Source organism: Aulostomus chinensis, chromosome 1 (genome assembly GCF_037954235.1).
Source record: "Aulostomus chinensis isolate RoL2024-O1b breed Wild chromosome 1, RoL_Achi_v1.0, whole genome shotgun sequence".
In the NCBI taxonomy this organism is placed as follows: domain Eukaryota; kingdom Metazoa; phylum Chordata; class Actinopteri; order Syngnathiformes; family Aulostomidae; genus Aulostomus; species Aulostomus chinensis.
The window spans coordinates 58,014,790-58,037,275 of record NC_141320.1 but is presented as its reverse complement, the minus strand read 5'-3'; the positions used below and the strand labels follow the sequence as shown (position 1 = coordinate 58,037,275).

The window sequence follows — 22,486 nt, the reverse complement described above, 5'->3', positions numbered from 1 at the left end:
GAGACGGAGAAAGATTTCAAAGAAGACAAAGTAGTCTTCGTTAACATCCGCACACACTTCATGTGTGGCACCTCGACGGCGTGTGAATCAGTGGGTGAAATAAATCATTAGTGTAGGGGATCTGTTAAATTATTGATAAAGTCTTTCTTCTCCGACTGACATCAAAGGTAGAACGATTGTTAGTGCGCGCGCGTGTGTGACAGAGAGAGAAATCGTCAGCGCGTGTTCATGTGAATCCGACTGCGTGATGTGGGTGTTTTACAGTGACAGTTAAATGTGGTCATTAAATATGATCAAAGTCACATGACAGCACGCCATCACGCTCATGCTGGTTGATGTAAAAACAACAAATAAATCGAAGGTTTTGCCCTTAAGGGGGACGCAAATGGCAACTGAGAGACAACTGACATATTTGTTATGTCATCCATGTTTAAAGGGACCCGAACGTCTCTGTTTAGAGGTTTTAAGCGCGCTCAAATCCGTCATGGACCTTCAGTCTGTCATTTTAACTGATGTGGACGCTGCTGGAAAGGATGGTTCGGCCCGCAGTCGGACCCCTGATGGAAGAGGAGCGACGCAGCCTCCGTCCGGGTCGCGGTTATGTTGGAGTTGCAGATTGGTGGGCGCGGTTGTTGCTTTTTGTTGCTGATGTAGTCTTGATGACATCATCGGTCCGTGACCTTCAGCTTTCCCTGGATCCAGTGCGAGGCGGCCGTCCTCAGCAGGAGAATGACGGAGGGTCCACTTGGAACGGAGTTCAAGGATCCCAGGGTCCCGTTCTTGATTAAGGGGACTGTGGAGTGCGTGTGATGCTTTGTGCTGGAACGAACCAGCTGAAGTGGGTCCCCCTTGGTGCCTCCCTACGGTGACGTTCAAGGTCCACTCAGCTCGAAGGAGACCCGCATCTCAAGATGAGTGTATGGATGGATTGATATTTTTCATGAATATCCTCCAATCAAACAGCAAAAGCCCGAAGACGAAAGAACTACACAACACCTCTTGTTTGAATATGGTTTCGATCTTTATTAAGATTAGTTCAGTCCTTAAATGTTTAACTATTTGGCCATAGTTGCTCATAACACTTTACATGGTGACACACACTCGGACGCCCCGCACTCTGACAATTCACCCCACGTCATGTTCTTAACGGGAGATTCATGGGGTCAAGGTCCAAAAAGTCGTGGAACGATTGCACAGCGCAGCAGAGATGATGACCGCAAGATCCCGCGAATGCTTTTTTTCCGTGCGAGAACATCAACGTATCAGTAAAATCGATGGTCCGAACCAGTTGGGAATTATCAAACCACATATGTGCTGCAATAACAAGTCATACAAACCGTGACTAGAATTGTACGGCAGAGGACGAGCTGCTATTTTAACAAGGGTGGATGATCTTAAAACTGGGCTGAACATCGCGTGTTTGAAAACACGTGATGTTTGGAGCGCATTCGACTGGAGAGTCCATTAAAAACATTCTAAACTACTCCACAGCCGTGCTAACGTGCTAACAGTGCTAACGCGCATTGAAGCGTGCAAACAAACTTGCGGGGATCTTGATTTCCCTAATGTTAATGTTTTAGTGTGTTTAGCATATTAGTTTACGAGCATCTGCACAAACAAAGTAGTTGAGTTATTGAGCGTGAAGGAATTCTAATAAAATAAAAAACTGACAAACTCCAAAGTTGATTCAGTCATGATGCTGCACGAAAGGTAAGAACATCTGACGTGTTATAGCTATAGCTTGATGATTTGGTCCAAATCTAATTGCAGCCGAATTAAAATGTAAATATATTTCAGTACAAAAGAAGAAAGTTTACGTTGTAGAGGAAAAGCCTGCGGATCACAAAAGACGCCTTCAAATCGTGTTCTGAAGAGAAGGACTTTTTAAGCCGCGTTTGTGGCCGTTTCAGTTTAAGATGGTACCTCGATGAGTTACGTGGCCTTTAAAAAAACCACACATTCATTGTTCCTAAAAGTCTTGGTTCAGGTCCTGTCCCACAAAAACAAAAATAACAAGAATCAGAAGCTCAGCTTTTCTTCTTAGTCCTACGTCACGCGTCGCCTAACGTCTACACGCAACATTACACCTTCATCGTGTGGATCGTCACATCAGTTACTATGCTTCTTACAGATAAATAAAATCGCCATGGATGCGTCTTTCGCTGAAACAAATTTGTGAGCCGGGAAGAGCTTTACAACGTAAATGCAGTTCCCGTTTTGGTAAATACTGCAGTTTTTAGTCAGAGGGGCAAGTAAATTTAAGAAAAAGTGACACTTCACAGTATTTTCATCTCGCATTTGTTAAGATAGCACTTCTACACCTTAAAATTAGGCTGTAGAACAATTCCAAAATTATCAGGAACAGTCGAGTAAATGATATCCCCCCCCCCCCCCCCGAGCCTTCCTGCTTCTTTTGAGATTTGATGAATCTAACTTGAGAGAAAAGTGTGAAACTGGATTTATTCCTTCCAGCTCGCTAGCGACGGGTCAAAAGTCAGGGGAAGCCTTACGAAAAAGAAACCAAAAATGAATAAATAAAGTCAGGACATGAACCGAATGCATTCCATGTCTGGGTTTCTGAAGCTTAAATACCAAATTCTCTTTGATACAGAAATACGTAGCTAAATATTAACGTCGGAGGGACTGAGAAGGAATTCTTGGCTGCGATCACGGCGCTGGAATCTGCCGAAACGTGGTTAGATTCAGTCGGTGTCGCATCCGCCATGATTCAGACCCAAAGCACAAACAAACTCTAACAATTGAGGAGTTAAGATAACTCTTCTCCCCAGCGCAGAGCTGAAGAGATGGCCAGAATAATTTATTCTCTAAATAGTTTGACAGTTATGGGTCAGACATAAAGAATGCATCGCGGAGAGGAAGACAGTTGTGAATGAATATTCCAATTTAATTTGGAAACAGATGTGCTGACTGATTAAAATGGAAAATTCACATTATCAGACTCAATCTGGAGGATTATCTTGCATATTTGTGCTTGTATTTCAAAATAAAAGCCATATTCCGTGAGTTTTTTTTTTTGTTTTGTTTTTTTACATATAAGCCTGTGTATAGAAACCAGGCTATTCTCTATAAGTGTCGGCGCTATTGTCTGAGGGTCAAAGGTCAGTCGGTTCAGACAATTTATCTCTCAAAGAGCCTTTTGCGTCCTCATCAGCGTGTGTCTATTTTCCGCTGCCTTTTCTCTTCTTTCCTGGAAGGAAACATAGACACAAATATTATTTACCCACCAAACAATGATCTTATTTGAACAAGCACATGAAATGCAAATGAGCGAAGCGGCAAAAAAATGACAAATAACATCATCGGGTAGGCAAGAAGTGAAGGAAATCCAGAGAGTAGCGTGAGTTTACGAGCCTGCGGGCATGTTTGGGTCTTTTTTATATGGACAAAATGAAATTAAAATAGAGGACACACGGAGATCAAAGCCAGTTCTTTAAAGTTTGCTCTCTTTAATTAAATGAAGTTACGTAGTTCTAGACCTGTTTTATGTGTAAAGTCTCACAAGATCACTCCAGCTGTGATTCGGCGCAAACTTAACTTTAAAAAAAAAAAAAAAAATCCTGGAATTGGATAATTTTTGTTAAAGTCTTTTATATATCTATAGTCTTTAAATCTCGCGATAACACGGTTACATCATGAGATTTGAGGGGGGGGGGGGGGGTTTGCACCGGTGAGACGGTAAAACACCAAAGACTAACCTTTGTTTTTCGTCTTGTTTTTTCCGAGGCAGGGTTTGGTGACAGAGATAGTCTGCATACACTCTGCGTTATACAGTGCCCTCTTCAGTGTCCCAGTTCTGGTCCTCAAACCAGCGCTTGAATCACACTCTCCCCAACTACCGAAGCGATACTTACAGTCGGCTGGAAGTAAAAGACACGGGGAGAAGGACTTAAGAGCTGGAATCGAGTTTCAGTCAATCGCAGGTGGTGATGTAAAAACTTCATGCAGAAATGAGTCTGTTACTTTGTTGGGTTTAATTTAATATATGAAACCGCTGCTGAAATGTACCTAAATGATGATAAATACCACGAATCCTGCTATTTTGCGTTGTACTTTTATAGAATTTGTGTAGAATATCAGCAGATACATCAACAGAGGAATAATTTACTCCACTAAACTGAGTTGGATGTTGGTTGACTGGTTTTCGGCGGTTACGTTTAATAACTATGGACCAGAGCTGCAATGCGAAAATCAGCAAATCTTAAATTTTATAGGCCAGTGGAGCACTGCCATTATTTATGTGTGTGTGTGATGCTAGTGTGTGTGTTTGTGTGTGTGTGTGTGTGTGTGTGTGTTACCTCCAAAGTCCTTTTTCCAATTGCATGGTACTTTACATTTCATCTTCTTGGTCTGCTGGTCACATGACCCCTCTCTAAACCCTGCTCCACAGTCCCCGTTGCTAGGGACACAGTTTCCATAGCGCCACTCGGTGCATTCTGACCCCGACTGGGAGGGTTTGTTTTTCTCTGAGAACAGAATTTAAAAAAAAAAAAAAAAAAGATTAACTGGTTATATAAGATGTGCATGGTTCAATATCATTTCAGTATTTTTTACATATTCAGTAACAGGGCCACTGGTGCCAGGTTCCAACAGTGGGGCTGTGAGGCCAATTCTCATATCCTGATATGATGGTGGCATATTTTCCACCAACTCACGAAACCACAGTTTTTATTGAGGCCAGATGAAAGTTGCAAAAGCAGCTTTTATCTTCTCCCACCACGTTGATTCGTTGTCTTTGCGGTTATCTCTGAAGGACGGTTCTGAGAATTCGCACCGTACTGTTCCGGTGTTGTGGTTACGGTCCCCGGAATGGGTTCTAATCCCAAAAACCGGATTCGTTTAACAGAAGTAGCTCCTTATTTAGACACGAGTTCCTCCCTTTGTTTTGGCGGAGTTCTTCTTCTGTTTGGAACCTTCAGGTTTTATGTCACATTCACTCTCGTCCACATTTGCCTTGGAGCTAATTTCCTGTCTGCATCTGTGGCCCAGTTGATGAAAAATACTAACATGAGAGTGTGACTTGTAGTCCAGATGATAAAAACTAAACCAAAAACAAGATATATGTTTTTCATTCTCATATAAGTTGTCATATTGGTAAGGTAATATATGAGTCATTATTCTTAATAAACTATCGGTGTAATGCATCAACCCCTAATCTGCTGATAAAATAAGTGAAGATAATAAAAGTTAAGATAAAGTTGGATTAGATAAGACACATGAAGACGACATAAGATTAGATAATGTAAGATAAGTTAAGATAATGGAAGATGAGATAAGAAGGTAAAATAAGATAAGTTAAGATAATGTAAGCTGAGATAAGTTAAGATCACATAAGTTAAGATCATGTCAGCTGAGATAAGATAATGTAAGCTGAGATAAGTTAAGATCACATAAGTTAAGATCATGTCAGCTGAGATAAGATAATGTAAGCTGAGATAAGTTAAGATCACATAAGTTAAGATCATGTCAGCTGAGATAAGATAATGTAAGCTGAGCTAGGAAAAGATAACGTAAGATAAGATAAAGTAAGCTGAGATAAGAAAAGATAAAAGTTAAGATAACTTAAGATGAGAGAAGAAAATGTAAGATAACGTAAGATAAGTTAAGATAGCGTAAGATAAGTTAAGATAATGTAAGATAAGATAAGGAAAGACTTATTATTTTGTTTGGTACAGCCATGGTACCAAATCTTGCGATATCACCATGACAAAACACAATAACTGCATTTTGTTCATCAAAGAAATAAAGAGAAATAAAATCAACCTGCAAGTTCCTATTGTATTTTTGACGTTTCTGTTTACAGATGAATCGACCGTGCCGATTGTTTCCTTCTGTTTTTCCGCTTCATTCCCAGTCAGGTTAATCACGTCTTGATCTCAGCTCTCTGCCCAACACACAGAGAGAGAGAGAACTAAATGCTTCTGTATTCCCTTAAAATACACGCTGTCGTTCTTCTGTCTGCCGAGGGGAAGCAACTCTGGGGAGAAACCTGATATTACAGATGGTTTTCAGCGCGGAGCCATCTGAGAAGTCATCCTTGGAAAGGACCTTCTCGAGAAAAGGGCAGGCGCTCTTAAAAGATACTTGGCAGGTGATTGGATGAACCATCTGTCTATCACCATCTGAGCGGTCTGAATCACAGCGCTTCAGCTGGGAGCGCGTGGCTCGACGCCTGACAGAATCCGACGGTTTTGCGAAGTAAACAGAACCTCGCAGTTCGAGGGGCCTCTTTTAGCAAAACCGTTATTGACGCATTTTCATATTTTAAGATGTAAAGATGCAGTTCATCTCATGCGTATGGCGTTGAATCTGGAAAGGTTTCTGTATTTTGACAATCATGACAGTAAACGTTTGCTCCCCTTCACTGCGGGTGAATTAGTGCCAATAAATGTAAACACTTGAAGAGAAATGTGTGTGAGAATCTTTACCTTTGTTGTTTTTCCCTCCAGCTACAGTTTTAATGGTGATGTGAGTGACTAACAGCAACAACAGCAAAAGCTTCATCCTGTAGAAAAGACACATTCATGGGAAAATGAATGGCTAACGTACACCGCAACCGCTAAAACCGTTAGCTGCTCCTCCCGCCACGACCAGCACAGCTCCTCGCCTGTCTTTACGAGGGAGTCCTCACCATATGGAAGGAATTTTTATAATTTTCCTAAAGCAAAATGGTTTATGCAAAAAATTCAGGTAAAAGCTTCATCCTGTAGAAAAGACACATTCATGGGAAAATGAATGGCTAACGTACACCGCAACCGATAAAACCGTTAGCCGCTCCTCCCGCCACGACCAGCACAGCTCCTCGCCTGTCTTTACGAGGGAGACCTTGCCATATGGAAGGTGTTTTTTATAATTTTCCTAAAGCAAAATGGTTTATGCAAAAAATTCAGGTGAAAGCTTCATCCTGTAGAAAAGACACATTCATGGGAAAATGAATGGCTAACGTACACCGCAACCGATAAAACCGTTAGCCGCTCCTCCCGCCACGACCACCACAGCTCCTCGCCTGTCATAACGAGGGAAACCTCGCCATATGGAAGATATTTTTATAATTTTTCTAAAGCAAAAAGGTTTATGCAAAAAATGCGGGTGACAGACGAGTTCCTTTGTTGCGCTGAAAAAAATCGAGGATGAAATCACATTTGTGCGGATCCTGAATAGTCTTTTTTTTTTTTTTTTTTTTTTTATGCGCACGCTTGTCAAAAACAAAACATTTCACACAGATTCTCACACTGTTTTATTTTTTTTTCAAAGCCAGTAATACACACAGTGGGCAGAGCTGATGGAGCATGGCGGAGCGGAGGTTTCACACACCAAGCAATTATACACTGCTGCTCTAATAACTTGTCCAGGGACTGAAGTTGAAAAGCATCGCAGCAGCGTCCCGTGAGGAAACCACTCAAGTCTTTTCCAGGATCAACACTATTAACAGCAAAGGGAATAAGAAATATTATAAGGCAATAAACTTTGAATCATTGAAGAGCGCGGTCACACGGAGTCTAGCTAATCATCAGTGTGTAGAGGAGGAGGGCTTCAGCAATCATGTCACTGATTAGGATTCCGTGAAGCAGCCATGATGAGACAAAACCTAGTTTAAAGTACCGTTACAGTACTTATTTACTACCTTCTCTTCTATTCTACCTTCAATCGTTTTGGATATGACAGCAATGAAATGAAATCACTTCCTGCTCCCGCTTTGAACAACAACGCCTATTAAGGCTGAGGGTGAAAGGTCAGAGGTCGACATCAGCGCTGAGGGATGACCAGAGGTTTTGTCGCGGGTTAGAGGTCAACGATGGTTTGGTCGCGTGACGAAAAAAGCGGCTGAGCTCCATCGGAATGGAACCCACCTGTCGTCGTTCATGAAAATGACATTCACAAGACTAAATAAACCTTTTTTTTTTTTTTTTTTTAGAAACGTACAATAATATGTGTGATTTGTTCTTTAAATATGTAAACGTTCAGCAACTATTAAAGTATTTCTAGAACAGACGTTTGTAGTACTTGTAGTTAAATATGGTCATACTGTAAATACAAGTACAGTAATTATACTGTACCACTTCCCAACGAGTCTCCCCTTATAAATGACAAATAAAGGGTTGTTAGTGTTTATTAACTGCACTGTTAATGCTTCATAAACCTTTAATAAACAGTTGGAAATGACTTATAATTTAATCTTCCATGAATCCCATAAATCAAAGATGTGCAACTACTGCATTCTGGGTAAAAACATCTGACAGCCTGAGACAGTATTGCAGTATTGTTGGCCGATGTACGGTATATTATATTTAAAGTCATTAACGACTGGAAATGAATGGTTTATGACGTGTTTACAATGCGAGTAATAACATCCAACCACTCATTAATACCTAATTAGGTGGGATTTATTGTTAAGTGTGTGGGTTTTTTTCTATTTTTAGACGCTCTAACACAACAACCACAAGTTCCTAAAGGCGTGTGAACGCAGCCTGTCAGAGCTGAGCTCAGATGTGGCCCGCTGGCTCACGCGCATCCCATTCACCCACAGAACAGCATCGGTGGCTGGATTCCATCCCTTCGCCCACTTGTGCGCATCACAAATCTGCAATGACCGTTTTATTTTCCTCCCCAACTTCAGGAGGTTTACAGCTCTGGCAGATGGAGCGGTGGAGTCTTTCACCTTAGCTGCAGTTAACTTTTTAACTCTCTACCAGGGGTCAGCGCTTCCGTCCTCCAGCCTCCTTCGGCTCCTGGCTGGTAACACAAGACTCTGAACGCGCGGGAGCGGAGAAGAAAAGGCTGCACTCAGCCGTGTAATGATCAACTTACAGTACAAACCCAAATTCCTCATCTACTTTAATAAGTATTTTTACCCAGGGGGTGTAATGCTCTCCCTTGTTAGTTAGCTGCTTGCGGTGTGTGCTCGGATAGCATATTAGATCGCACGTAATGAATTCAGAGCGTTCTTTTTTCATTGAGACAATCATATGCAGCTTGATACCAAATTCTTTATGCCTTGCAATTAAATCAGGAAGGAGGACCGAGGTCAAATCTGCCCAACCGTGACGCGGGGGGCGGGGGGAGGGGGTTTACGATTGTTGCTTTTATCTGTTTTTGTTCCTCAGTGTATTTTCTTGGTTCCTATGTGGTTTGAAGGTGTAATTACTATGTAATTACAACTATTTTCATTCATCATTACGGAACGTATAAATCAAGAGCATTTCTATTGTTTACTTTGGGATCCTTCGCTCAATAACTGATTTGTGGATGCACATTTGAATTTCCAAACTCTAGCCGCGTCACACGAGAAATGCTTCCCGCACGAATGCGCTGCATTGGACTGAAGTCGCAATGCCGAGATACCTTGGATAGAAACTGACAGGTCAAATTGTAGGGAAAAAAAAAATGACATTCAGAAGCGGAATTATAGAAAAATGGTGATTTTCAATGATAGGGCTGCTGGGTTCCCCTGTGTGATACTGGATTAGACCGCGTTTAGACTTTAATAACGTCGGCCCATTGTGGTGTCAGTGATGGCTTTGTCGGCTCCTGGCGGGGAGCCCACACTGGGTTTATCAGAACTGGTTCAGGCGAAAAATCTTCATAAAGCTGCAGACTGCAGTGATTTCATCAGCACACACACACACACACACACAAAAATGACACGGTTACACAGCAAATTGCCTGAATTAGCATGAAAATCTATTTCCTCCGTCTGCTTTTTACTAGGAGTGATAACGCGGGTCAAGGGATCAACCGTTGGAGGCCGCCTCACTTCGCTAAGTGATATAGAACTGAACAATATGACGACAGTTCGCCCACTGGAAAGAAGATTAATCAAACTTTGAATGTTAAACCCTCTTGTTAAACACGCTTCAGAAGAACTGGATGGATGGTCGCAAGTTTCATGAGCGATTCGCCGGCTTTTAATTGGAGCTTGCTCTGAAACGCGCTTGATAACCGTCGTTTTGAACGCAGAGATCACAACAATTAAGATGTAAAACGTCCGTCTGAAGCGACCGCAGCAAGCATGTGATGTAAAATACTGTAAGTACCAAAAAAAAAAAAAAAAAAAAAGCCTGGTCAACCGACGGAAAGCTAAACTCCCTGGAGTGACTTCCTTCTCTCTGCTCTGATTATCTCTGACAGTGCCTGGAGGTCCATCTGCCATAAGACGCAAATAGGGGGAGCAAAAAAAACAAAACAAGAAAACAACAGTAAAATCAGCCTGAAACTGGATTCTGTCTTTCAAATGAACATGAGAGCCGCGGAAGAAAGAGCTTTCTTTTGGGTCACGATGATACGAGATATTATTTCCAGAGGAATGAACGTCTGAGGGAAACAAAATGAGCAAATCTTTTCCCTCTCCGGCGACTGCGGCGGCGTATTGTGACAGATGTGGAATCATTGTTGCAACTGGAATAATAATCAGGGGCCGACTGGCAAGACAAAACCTTACATTTGACAACATGAGATATGTTGAGAGAGTGACACCTATAACCGCTTTATGACTCTGTTATTACCGTTAATACATAGGTAGTGAATTGAAGAAGCGAAGGGGCGTGTGTGTGTGTGGGGGGGTGTTTTCCCCAGATGTGCTGCAGTAGCCATGTGCTCATGTGTGGTTTCTTCCTCCAGATGTGAGGGTGAAGCTGCCTGTTAATCTGTGTTCTCTGGCTCAGCATGGAGCTGAAGCTATAGTTTAACATGTGTTTCCTCCCTCGTGCGTAGGTGGAGAGGTGCAAGTGTGTTCTCTCTCCCCAGATGTGGAGGAGAAGCAGCCACGAGCCTGTATTCCCTCCCTCCAGATGCTGCGATGAAATTGTAAATATTTGTTATCTTTCTCTAGATGTGGAGGTGAAAGGTCATGTTGACATATAATTTCTCCATTTAGGCGTTTACGCCGAGCACTGGCATGGCGGTTTTTCATGATTTTCAGTCTCCAGATGTGGAGACAACATGCCAGGTTTACGGTTTTTCATCCTACAGGCTCGCATGGCTTCATCTTCCACATGTGGAGCTAAATCGGCAAGTTTAAGTGGTTTCCTCCTCCAGATGTGGAACTGAAGGGACGGGTTTACATGGTTTTGATTATCCAGATGTGGAGTTGAAGCGGCAGGTTTACATGGTTTGATTATCCAGCTGTGGAGCCGAAGCAGCAGGTTCACATGGCGTCATCCTCCAGATGTGGAACTGAAGCGGTAGGTTCAAATGGTGCCATCCGCCTATTGTGGAGCCGAAGCGGCAGGTTCACAAGGCGTCATCCTCCAGATGTGGAACTGAAGAGGTAGGTTCACAAGGCGTCATCCTCCAGATGTGGAACTGAAGCGGCAGGTTCACAAGGCGTCATCCTCCAGATGTGGAACTGAAGAGGTAGGTTCACAAGGCGTCATCCTCCAGATGTGGAACTGAAGCGGCTGGTTCACAACGCGTCATCCTCCAGATGTGGAGCCGAAGCGGCAGGTTCACAAGGCGTCATCCTCCAGATGTGGAACTGAAGAGGTAGGTTCACAAGGCGTCATCCTCCAGATGTGGAACTGAAGCGGTAGGTTCACATGGTGCCATCCTCCAGATGTGGAGGCAAAGCAGCAGGTTTACATGGCGGCACCCTCCAGATGTGGAGCTGAAGCGGTGGGTTTACGTGACTTCATTCACCAGATGTGGAGCCGAAGCGGCACGATCGCGTGACTTTCATTTCCAGACACGGAGGCGTGCTCGTGGCGCGCGTTGTACTTGTCTACAGATGTGGAGCTGAGGTGGCTTGTTAGCTGGCATGCTAATCCGCAGATGTGGCGCGGTGAAGTGAGAGGATCCCTCCTCATTGCAAAGTACCTTACTACTTTGTACCACGTGCCTGCCAAACGGCCTGCACTGGCGTCCGTCGGTGTACTGAGCAGTACTCCGTCCTGACAGCAGCGGCGAGCTGTTGGTTTTACGGGGAGGCGAAGAGGAGAATGAGCGAACAATGCAGTGATTCCTAACAAAGCTTTTGTATTAACTCTGAATGCACCTTTTGAATGTTTTCATAGTGCACAATGGTTTCCACGGTTACACTGGCACAGCAGCCAGATCCTGTGTTTTCTCGGTGAAGAGAGGATAGCCATTCCTGAAATAATTTAGACCTCTTCGTCATCTTTACAGAATATTAACGACAGGATTTCTGTATGCGGGCTCTTTTTCTTTCTTTTCTTTTCTTTTTTTGTCATTCGAGAGGACTTTCACTGCCGTAGAGGTAGAAGATTAAAAATGAATCAGCTCTAATTTTAACATTTGGAAAGCTGGTTAACAATCTGACAGGACCGAGTCACAGAAGATCGCTGAGGGGGGCGCGCGCACACACACACACACACGCACGCACACGCACACGCACACACACACACCTTCATTAATCTGCAAATCTAACCCTAAAATAACCATAAACTGCATCTTCTCCCTAAAATTTGACTTTATGATGACTCGCTTCCTGTCCTCAGAAGGGAAAACGACTCCCCGCTGTTTAATTTGATTTATAGAACGCAACACGCGCATGCTACCCACGCGCGCACTCACGCTCGCGCGCATGCACATGCTGTCAGCGTTTTAAAAGGCTGACAGCATGACTCTCTGTGGTATGTTCATATTTCTGCATCTGAGAAGCTAAGCGTGATGTGAAAAAGAGCGATTTTTCCTCCGCCCCAAGTTTGGAGTTTGGATTCTGACCAAATTATAACAAGTAAGGAGGGTTGGGGGATGAGGTCTTGAGAGCTGGTAAATATGTTTTTGTGTGGGCTTGTGTGTATTTGTGTACTGCTGTTGACTCTGTAATTGGGGATTTTGAAAAGCAGCTGAGCGGAAATGACTTTTTATTGGTCCCCGCATGACCTACTAACTATAGTCCAGAGAGGAAGAGAGGAGGAAACAGACCCACATCCATATAAATACACAAATCTTAGTGACATCCTAATATTCAGTTGATGCAAGACTCATCCCAGGCTTGTTCTCCAGCTGCCGTCTCTAATGACGGTTTGCTAGCCGACACGTGCGGCGCTGCTGCGGCAGAAAGAATCCAAGCTAACCGCCCCTATACTCTAGAAGCGGCGCGAGGTAAACTGCAATTGGCTGTGAGGTTACAAAAAAATAAATAAAAATAAAAAATATACCGCTCATCACATAAATGGAACGTGGCGGAAAAATAAAACACCTATTTTTTCAGAGGTCTTAGCGTTAGCTTAGCATCAGGCGCGGCCCGGAATACAGAAAAACGTCGGATTTTGTTGTACTTTCTTTGCTTTTAACAGTGATTAAGGAAAATAAAGAGTACATCAAATTTACTCGAGGTGTTACTTTGAGTTTCAGATGTCTTATGCGGGAGCGCTAACGCTAACCTGCTAGCTACAACAAGAAAGTCACTGAGTTGGTGTCTTATTGTTCTTCTTTGTTTTTTTTTTTAACCGTATGAACGTATCGGCGCTTCACAGGACAAAATTGTCCCGATTTTGCATTTTTTTTTCCGTCCCCCCCCCCCCCTCAAAATGCAAAAAGAAAAAGAAAAACGCGCTCGATGGAGGCGTGTGTGGCTCGTCCTCGTGGGATTAAATCCTGCTGAGTCGGCAACCTTGAGTTCAAATTGAAATGCGTCACGGCGGAAAATGAATATTCACCATTTTAAATGTTGAGAGGTTGTTTTTTTTTTGTTTGTTGTTGTTTTTTTTTTATTTTGTGTTCAAACACGATGAAAAGCATGACAAATAAAAGCCGGTCCTGGTTCCTCTCTACCGTCCTGCTCGCCCACGTTCTGTCGGTGGCCTCCGTCCAGATGTGGCTCGAACATCTGCTCGGGATCCGCTAGTTGGCAGCAACAGTTCTTGCTGTGCTGATGCAGAACTCAATGAAATGGTTACCAACTTTTATGTGTACTTCCAGTAGTACTTTTACTTGTAAAGACTGAATAATTCATATACTGGCCACTTATTTCTGGAGCCCCACGCCTACACCGACGGAAGTGAAACAGCTCTCTGTTTAACACAGAATGCATCAACCGTAAGTACAACTGAATCAATGCGTGGAGAAAAAAAACATCAACAACAAACATTTTAATTTACTTTGTTGTTTCTGATAATGGCGTTACCATGGAAACAGCCTGGATTACCAACCGTGCAAAGCGCTCGTCCCCAAGACCCCCTGAAGCCTTGGAACATTTAATTGTGTTTGGGAATATACAATAATCGTGCAGTGACATGATAAGGGCATTATTAAACAAAATAATGTGTTTGGCAGAGATCAGCTGGACACGATGGAGAGGGAATTATGGGAAATTGAGCCTCAAGTCACTCAGAAATTGCGTTGTAGCGCACCTTTGGTCCCCCGTGAGGAAGAGAGGTCCTCATAAGGTTAGAGTTTATACTGAAAAAAAGGTCAATGGGTTACAACAATCAGGTACACACACACACGCACACACACACACACACACACACACACACACACACACACACACACACACACACACACACGGGGCCCATTTCCCCTCATCTAACCCATGTTAAATGCCCAGCTCTAATTCTAAAGCTTACACTAAAACCGAGTCTTATCCATAAACGGGCTCTTTCAGCTTGTCAAGTCCAAGTATTTTGGTCCCGGTAGAGCAAATCGGACCCCAGTGACCCGCTGGGTTCTCAGACCTCATGAATATGGGGGGGGGGGGGGGGGGGGGGGAGATAATAATAAAACATTTTTAAAAAATCAGGAAATGTGCCAAAATGTTGCAGTACAAAAACAAACAACACCACTTGAATCAGCAGTGAGCAAAAGTGTGAATTTCTAACTTTTTAATCAAACTCTAAAAATATGTCACAATAGCTTAACTGCTTTGCCTGCACTCACACACACACACACACACACACACACACACACACACACACACACACACATTTTCCTATTTTCCATGCTCTCTCCAACAGTGCAAGCAAAGCACTCACAAAACACACACACACACACACACACACACACACACACACACACACACAATGTCTGCAATGAAGAGCTTTGCAGTATTTTAAAGTTGAGGCGGGGGCAAAGTGCCGGGATCTGGCACAGGAAATGGGACAATTACATAAAGGCAAGTAAGAGCGGGTGTGTGTGCGCGTGTGTGTGCGTGCGTGTGTGTGTGTGTGGGGGGGGGGGGGGTAACAGATGAAAATTGGAGGAGAAATGTACAGTAGAGAATTTTACATTAATGTCAAGTATCATTTACAAAGAAAACAATTGACCTGTGAGTGCAGTTCTCTGTGGAAACGGCATCAAAACATTCATTTCCATGACAAAAAAAAGAAATGATAATTAACTATTAGCTGCTAGAAAAACTTGTTTGTTGCGGTGAAGGGCCGGCTGTGTGAAACCACAGAGCACCACTAAGTAAAGGTGTGTGTTTAAGGAGGTTCCTTCCGTTTTGTAAAGTTGAATTTTAGAGAGCACTTACTTGTTTAGCAGGCTGGAGTTGTAGGAAGAGTCAGGGGGAAAAGTTCTTTCTCTCTGCTTCTATCTCTCACTCGCGCATCACCCCCAGCCCCTGCTTTTGTCTCCCAAACCAGTTCATTCTGGTTGCATTAGCCCCATTCACCCCCCCCCCCCCCCCACACACACACACACCCAGAAAAAAACACACATGCGCGCGCGCTAGCAACAGACACACGTTAGCTCTTCCACGTGCGCACACTCTTTACTGAGGAAGAAGAGCTGACTCATGCTACCGCGCAGATGTGGCGTCAAAGCGGCCGAATTACATTTTCAAACTTTCTCTATAGATCCGCATCGGCGAGTGATCAAAGCGCTGTTGTTTTTCTGATGGCTGTGTATCTTGTCTTATCGGACGAGGCCCAATCGATTCACGCCGCCGCTTTCATCTTACACGCATATCTGAGTTTATCTTCACCGTGGGAGACCGGCGACATGAAAGAAGCTGCAATAACGGCGGTGAAAATGACAAATTTTGGAAGCCACAATGATGCGGTGAAGCTTTGATGGTATTTAAACACGCCAGAAGGAATTTCTCTGTTTAAAGTGATACTCGATTCAACAAAAATGTATTCTGCCTTTTCAAGTACTCAGAAATACCTGTGGCGAGGCCTCCCGTAGTACTTCTTTTGGAATGCAGGAAGAGCCAGCCACGTATCCCTGGAGACCCTCTGGACCCGTCGGTAGCAACAGCCATCGGGTGTGACGATCGCTAACGCTAATGAGGCTTTGGATGTAGTCGACTTGCTGATTTGGTCATGTTCACTTTATTTTATTCTATTTTTCTGTCTATCATCGATTAAAAGTGTCCCTTATTTTGGAAGAGTTTTGAGCGGGGGAGGGGGGGGGGTGAAGAAAGAAATGATTAAAATGTAGGGATGTATCTGCCTCTCCTGAAAGAATGACCTGTTTTGGGAGTTTGACCACACTCATCTAAAGTTATGAATAAGCCGGGATTTTTGAATGCTCAGTGGGAAAACCGTCAGGAGCTAAAAGACAAGAGATGATGGTGCAGGAAAATTAGCACATACACCAATTTGGGAATTTGTGCAAGACGATTAACACGACCTAAATTAACGATTCGTCCAACAATGTAATCTCCCGGCTTTGTTGATATAATAACTCTGAAATTAAGGATTTTTTTTTTTTTTTTTTAGGGTGAGCTGCAATGTGAATTAAAAGTCTGGTCTCACAGCAGCATGTGTGCTAGTTTAACGTAGCGATTTATGTTTTCAAAGTGAGACTGCATGGACAAAATGCAGAAAGGGCCAGCCACGTACAGCTAGCTTGCAGCTAACGGGGACTGATGGCTAACGGCGGACAAAACTGCCCAAAACACAAAATGAGCCGCTCTTGAAGTACTGGAGGATGTACTTGAGAGTTTAGACAGTTTTACTGCTGCTGCTGTATTCGCTGGAGCTATTCTTAGCCATCAGTCGCCATTAGCTTCAAGCTAAATATATTCAGAAGAAGAAGAAGATGTCTTTATTGTCACATGTACATTGTACAACGAACTTTGTCCTCTGTGTTAAACGTTCCACGGAGCAGCTGGCAGCCATGGGGGGGGGGGGGACAACTCCGGAGCTTCTGCTAGCACCTCAGTCATTCACACAGACAGGAGTGATTAACCTAGCATGCAGGATTTCGACGGCGAGGGGGAAACCGGAGCACCCCGAGGAAGCCCAGGCAGGCACGGGGAGAACATCCTGGGCGGGGAATGTTGGAGGGCGATTGTGTACATTAAAGAGTCCATTACTGCATTACTCTTAGTTTATTAGGGTTCAAAATGGGTCATAACACCAGACATGTATGGAGCTTAAGGTGGTGCATCTTTGCAGTCACAAATAAAAGCACAAATAATTCAAATGGGATCAAGTGGCATGCTGCTGACAGAATGAGGCTAATGTTTGGAACACACTTCACTAGAATGCTTCCAAACCGATGGCAACATAGCGCTCTTCAACTACAGGGCGCATTTCAAGGAGCGCGGGAGATAGGGAGGAGAAGTGAGACGGCAAAGCGCGCGCGCACACGCGCACGCACACACACAGGAAATGAAGACAATCCAAGGAAATATCATGATCGAGTCATCACGTCATGCCAAAGACAGAAAAGGGTTAAAAATGCTCAAACTACTTCTGGTTTGTGACATCACAGCTTACAGGCTATTACCAAATGATTTTATGTATTTATGCCTCGTGTTTGTTCGAGGGTTTTTTTTTGCGTGTGGATATTTTATGAATTTATGCGTAAAGTAACAGTGGGGAGAGACGAGAGATACAGGAGAGAAAGGCGGGGAGAACCTACAGCCACTGCTGAGGACTCATAGCCACGGTACATGACCCCCCCCCCCCGCCCAAATATCATGTCCTCTCTCTAACAATCGTGAGTCACAACCGTGAAGAAGCCATGTCTCTGGTCTCACCACTTCCTGGAGCTGTGAATCGTGAGTCACGTGACACAAAAGGAGCTCAGAGGGCTGCACCCGTACTCAGGGAGCCTGGACTCTCTCATCACGACCCAACACTTGTGACCGTAACGAGGGTTGCGGCTTAAATCGAATTGGACCTTCACCTCAGAGCATCTAAGAAAATGAATTTCCTCGTTTCTTATAAAAAAAAAACCACCAACCAACACGCTGGCCCTTTTGGATCTGGCATGTGAAATATGCGCTACCTTTAAGTCCTGTTGATGCATCAACCCGTCCTTGGAGTGTGTGACATACTTTTGAGTGAACAAACAGAAAGACCCACAGTCCCGTGTTTCAAACAGTACTTACTCATTACACGGTGAACTGCTTCGAACCTCCAGCACCGTCGTTAGGAACCGCAGTTTTTGTTCTTCGTTTCTTCTACGTCGAATTCTAGCCGCGCCTTATTACCCGAACCCACAAACGAGTCTCCCAAGAACCCCCCGATGATCCAAAACACCGCCGCGCGCGTGCTGATATGAAATTAAATCCACTTGAGTTGTGGGAAAGGTTGGGCGCCGAAGAGGATTGAGAATCAGAAAACAAAGGGGCGGTCTTATGGGATTCTGTGCACAGAGCACATTATTATTACATCACCGTAGGACTCAAATGCAGCGATGAGTAACTCCAGACTAGGATGACTGTTTCTGGTGTCTTTATGATCATTGTTGGGACCGTAATGATCATTGTTGGGACCGAAGACTGCTAGACTTCTACTAAACCGAACCGCATACTAGATCTTGCTTAACGCCAAATAAAAAGCATTTAAAAAGAGGTAAATCGGCGCCTTTAAAAAGAAAAAAAAAATGCGTCGGCCACGTCTGAAAGCCTCGAGACGCTTTTCTCTGCGTCGGCCTAATTGACTGAGGGATAAGGGAGAGCGAAAAGGAGTTGAGATGAATCCAACTGCTGAAGCCGGCAGCTGAACTTGAACAAACAGTGAATACATTAAAAAATCAACCCCGAGTATAATATATCTCTACTAGAACTTGACTGCACGCTACAAAAGTGGAAGAACGACAAAGCGTATGAAGTTGGAAAATCTCGTTCGAGTCTTTACCCTTGAAGAGGGGAAGCGTTCCGCGCCTGGGCCTGGCGTTCCGCGTCTGGGCCTACGGCAAATGTGCTGTAGACGCAGGTGATTGGAAATGAGATGAAGTGGAATTGTCGCTTACGTGTTTACTGCTGTGGCGGGGTCATGAATTGGAGTAAGGCAGCGAGGTCGGCTGTCTGTAATCCCTGCAAGTGGTGGCGATGATGATGCATTTGCTGGCTCGCTAAAAAAAGAATTTAGAGTGCTGTGTTTGAGAGATTAGCATGATTAGCATGGTGGAAGCCTGAGAGAATTGAAGCGAGGTGCACGCAATTGCTGAGCGCTCCCTTTTTTGAAAGTTAGCGAGCTTTGGGTTGGTATCAGCAGAATCTGAAGCTTGAGGCCAAGATCTGGTGTGAAGTTTTTGAGTTCATAATGTTTTTGGAGTTCACAACGTAGAGGATTCTTCAGAGAATTGTCGAGATGCAATTCAAGGGTTCGCTCTTAATGCTTGCTGGAGGCGTTTCAACGTCAAAAAACACCAGAAAAAAAACTCTGAAAGCTTCACCCGTTGACAGTTTTGAGTAGCGGGTAGCGTGGTGAGTCAAATCAAAGATTGAGCGTTCATTGATTCATTCACGTTGGTTTATTTGCTCGATTCGGGGTATAATAAGACAACACTTGCTCCTAATTCTCATTTTGTACCCCTCAGACAAGGGTTAAAGAGGGTTATTTCTCAGATGGCTGCCGGCCCTGATCTGGGAGGTCCCAGAGTGTGCTCCACCTCAAATTAAGCCCTCAAATTAAGCCTTTACTGCAAACACAAGTGAGTGGGCATTAGGGACATGTTGGACTCACAGAACCTGTTCCAGTCCAGAGATCCAGCGTGTCTAATGATTGCAGTTTCCATGAAGTAGTTGGCAAATTACCGAGTCGTTGTAATCAAATCAATTTACCACATTTTCTAGTTTAATGCCACCATTGGTGTATTGTTGCGGGGCAAACCAGCGATGCTCCCGTTTCTCTCATCAGAACAGTCCCTAGATAGTCCACGTTGCACAGGGAGGTAATCTATTCTGATTAAGCTTTGTAAAATGTGTGTGATAGAAGTTGGCAGTGTGTCATACCCCTGATCAAAGACACCGAAATAACCTCAGAACTCACTCTTAAATTATGCACGAGAAATTAGCTTGCAGTTGTTAATGGGAATACATCATACCGCTGCTCGTCTCAGTCCTGCTAAACCAGAGTGTCACGATTGGTGTGGGAGAATACGGACCATCGACTATGGGTAGAGTTCTTTTGTTTTATCAGCTGATCGAACTCACATCACGATTCAGGAGGAAATCCATCAAGAGTCAGTCGGTCCTGAGATCTCGGCTGTGTGCTGGCTTTCAGTCTGAGAACAGCAACGCAGGCGCTAACGCAGGCGCTAACGCAGGCGCTAACGCAGGCGCTAACGCAGGCGCTAACGCAGGCGCTCGGTGTGTGTTGTCCTGTTCCCGTGCTGAACCGTTTCATTCGGCTGCTCCTGAGTCTGAGTGCGTGACGTAACGCGGTGAAAAGGTCTCAAACCATTGACGTTTGTCAGCTCGTCGACAGCCGAGTCTTAATGAGCCGCTTTGATCGAGTAGCAGATTTCTTTTGATTGTGGTGGTAGAGACATCGTTCAGTCGGGACCACTTTAGTTGAAAAGAAAACTTGATTGCCATTGTGGTGAGTTTCATTTGCTTTCGTGAGCATACAAGGAAAGCCAAAGGTGGGGAGCAAAGACCTCCATAGGGGACAGAACAGAGTCGGATACTATGACGACAGAAGGGACAAAGATTAAATCGGATACAGAGGAGGAGTCGGGTGGAGGAGGGTTGCAAGACGGCGCTCAGTGGAAGCAGCGTCAAATTGACGCCTTGATGTAATTTGCCCATAGGGTGCATGGACGGGGATCAGCTGACCTTGTTGAACGCGTAGTCGATCCCCTCTACCCTCTCAGTTGTGCTCCAAACTGTCCGCAACTCAAACGCAGCGATGCCTTAAGTTGCATTTTCAGACTTGAGGCTTCTTTGATCGTTCGGACAGTGGCTGATGTCGCTGATGATGTCATGTGACGCTGGATTGATGCTGAGAGTTGCTTTCTGTTTGCTAAGGTTGATGTCAGATATGACACGGACTGATGCGATACCTGCTAGCCTGCATGTATCGATAAGTGGGATGAAATATCCATACCGCAGTACTCTTTTCTTCCTGTAGGTGTCCCAGTACAGCTACTGCACTGTACTGTGCTGCATTTCCTGTAGTTCCGAGTGAGGCAGTTGGGGGCCAGTCAGAAGCCAACACGGCCCCCGAAACGGTAAACTTGAGGCACTTTGGCTTCCGCTCGAAAAGGTTGGACGAAGAAAAATACTGTTCACAAACCTTTCCTCGCCGCCGTTCGATTTGAAGGGAACGCAACTGAATTGAGAACTCACACCATACGTGATCCTGATCCTGAGGAATATCACAACACATCGGGATATGGGGATACTTGTCGTATCTTAATGTGTAATTATTTTGTTTTGGGAACCTTTGCCCGACCCCCTAAGACAATAAATCATTCGATTAATAGTTGGGACGCGTCCCTGGATTTTTCTCGACCCTACTGCTTCTGCTGTTCAGCCAAACGGAGAGAAAAAAGAAAAAAAAGAAAAAGATGAGCCGTACTTCTGAATGGTTTTATCAGCTTTCGGGAAGATCCATCTACCCTTCAAAGGGCCATAAATCCCATCACTATTTATGAATCGAGAGCCTACACATCCGCTCATTAAAAAGCCGAGATACAACACCCTGGGAAGAAATCACCCTTCCCAGAGACAGCTGCTTCATTCAGCACCACCCGGCAAAATGTCATCACGCCGCTTTGTCGGCGGAGCTATTTAGAAGAGATTGTTCGGATCGATCGGTCCTAATGTGTCAATGAAAAGCTTCAGTTTTCAGTGTGATCGTTCGCCGTCTTCCTTTTTCCAAAACTCTTCCCTGGTTGATGATGAACCGACAAATAATTCTGATGCATTTTCCGCACGGTTATCCGGTCCGTTATCCGTAATCCCTGGCAGAAAGGGTGACCTTTACCGAGGGTGATTCCACGTGAGGTCCGGAGTAATTACTGAGGAAGAGGGGATTGATAAAGTAATACGGGCCACTTGTTCATAAAAACATTCGCGCTAGTCATCAAATATACTGACAGCAAGTCAAAGCGATCCATATATTTGATCTTAAAGGGGCTATTTGAAATATCCTGATTGGACGCGTTGGAGCAGACGGCACAAAACCAAATGCCTTGGACTGAATCAATAAGATATTGATTGGTATTCTTGGCAAGTGGTATTTAAAGCAACGTTGTTTTTGAGTTATTCACAGTGAGGGAGCTCAAGGCTCTTCTTGACTTCTTCCTCAAATATTTTGAATATCAACTTTACAGGGACCTTCAGAGCACCTTAAAGGGTGAATTAGCGTGTTCTCAG

The 22,486-nt window shown here is 44.1% G+C and overlaps 1 protein-coding gene across 1 annotated transcript; it reads right to left on the bottom strand.

Annotated features, from left to right (window-relative positions):
* Positions 1–1,004: 1,004 nt before the first annotated feature.
* Positions 1,005–15,578, bottom strand: LOC147272426 (midkine-A-like). The gene is made up of 5 exons (XM_086215955.1): positions 15,452–15,578; positions 6,447–6,523; positions 4,317–4,484; positions 3,717–3,878; positions 1,005–3,208 (listed from the first exon to the last, which is right to left on the bottom strand). The coding sequence occupies exons 2-5, from the start codon at positions 6,520–6,522 to the stop codon at positions 3,180–3,182; spliced, it is 435 nt and encodes a 144-aa protein (XP_086072081.1). The 5' UTR covers position 6,523; positions 15,452–15,578; the 3' UTR covers positions 1,005–3,179.
* Between the last annotated feature and the right edge of the window lie 6,908 nt (positions 15,579–22,486).